The 1365-nt window shown below is 41.6% G+C and overlaps 1 protein-coding gene across 1 annotated transcript; it reads left to right on the forward strand.

Moving 5' to 3' along the window:
• Positions 1-712: 712 nt before the first annotated feature.
• LOC121771915 lies at positions 713-1024 on the forward strand. Its single transcript, XM_042168843.1, has one exon. The coding sequence runs from the start codon at positions 713-715 to the stop codon at positions 1022-1024; it is 312 nt and encodes a 103-aa protein (XP_042024777.1).
• Positions 1025-1365: the final 341 nt, after the last annotated feature.

Below are 1365 nucleotides of genomic sequence, written 5' to 3' on the forward strand. Positions count from 1 at the left end.
AGAATAAAGGATCTAAGCGATGAATAGGAGAATAACGCTCCCCTATATATATATATATAGGGTGTTGTTAGGTTGAGATTATTTAGCTAAATTGAGAAATGAGATGCAATCTCAGCCACTAATCCACAAGATTAACGACATGTCAACAGCTATCACATTATGTCAACACGGGGGTATAAGTGTCATTTCGTGTTTTAATGTGTCTGATTGTTGACATGGCTTGGATGTCTAGTTGACATGACTTATAATTGTTGTTGACATGGTTTCTATGTGCAGTTGACATGGTTGTACGTGTAGTTGACATGGCTTGTAACACAGTTGACATGGCTTGTACGTGTAGTTGACACGATATGTATCGTAGTTGACATGACATGTATGTGCCGTTGACACGATATGCACCATAGTTGACATAGTGTCACCAGCTTATATATCAAATGTCAACAACTTATAGTAAAATGTCAACAACTTGTATATCAAATGTCAATAAGACATTAATTAATAAATTTCTAAAACAAATCTTCAAAAACATCATTAATAAAAACTGTAAAATTAGGGGCAAAAAGACAAATAAGCACTAATTTATCGGTTAATTTGTAATAAATGAATTTTACTTGAACCGACAAACATTAGGGGATTGGCACAAATCTGGGATCCCAATTTCTCTATTTCATCTAAATCATTTTATCTTGAAGATAGCTAATCACCTGCTGAAATGGAGTCGGCGGGAGAAACTAAATCGATTGCAATCGATAGCATCATTCCGCTGGAAGACGCCGGCCTTGAGGACTGTTCCCTACCGCCGGATTCCATCAGGGAGGCATTTTGGAAGGCAGCCTCAGCCGTGAGATCGATCGTTTCGGACGAAGGCGGATGCGTGGAAGATCCATGGGAAGAGTCCTCCTACGAGGGCTGCGTGGTGGAGAAAGGCGGCGGATGGACGGAGGCGGCGGGAGATAGAGTGGTGGTGGTGGGGGATGCGGAAGAGAAAGTGGATGACTATGTGATTTGGAATATAGGTCCATGATCTAATTGATTAGGTTGTTTGAAATCTGTAATTTGAAATCTTTTTTTACCGAAACCGATTCGGCGACGGGGGAGACTTTGACGAGCGGAGTGGGGGTCCAGACGGTGGTATCGTGGCGGAGGGCGGTGGAGGAGACGGCGAGGCCGCGGCGGAGAAGACGGCGGAGAGGTGGTGAAGGGCGGTGGATTTAGCGTTCACAGCAAATTGGAAGATCCCTTGTGAAATCATAATTAGAATATAAAATTACCACTATGCCCTTTTATAATTAATTAATCTAAAAATATTTTTTGTGTGGTAAAATCTGGACCACTCATTTAATAGAAATGAGTGGCTGAGATTAC

The sequence above is a fragment of the Salvia splendens genome, chromosome 1 (assembly GCF_004379255.2).
Source record: "Salvia splendens isolate huo1 chromosome 1, SspV2, whole genome shotgun sequence".
In the NCBI taxonomy this organism is placed as follows: Eukaryota; Viridiplantae; Streptophyta; class Magnoliopsida; order Lamiales; family Lamiaceae; genus Salvia; species Salvia splendens.

Bases quoted from the DNA above. Each gene is read 5' to 3' on its own strand.
- LOC121771915 (XM_042168843.1), top strand. From the start codon at position 713: ATGGAGTCGGCGGGAGAAACTAAATCGATTGCAATCGATAGCATCATT.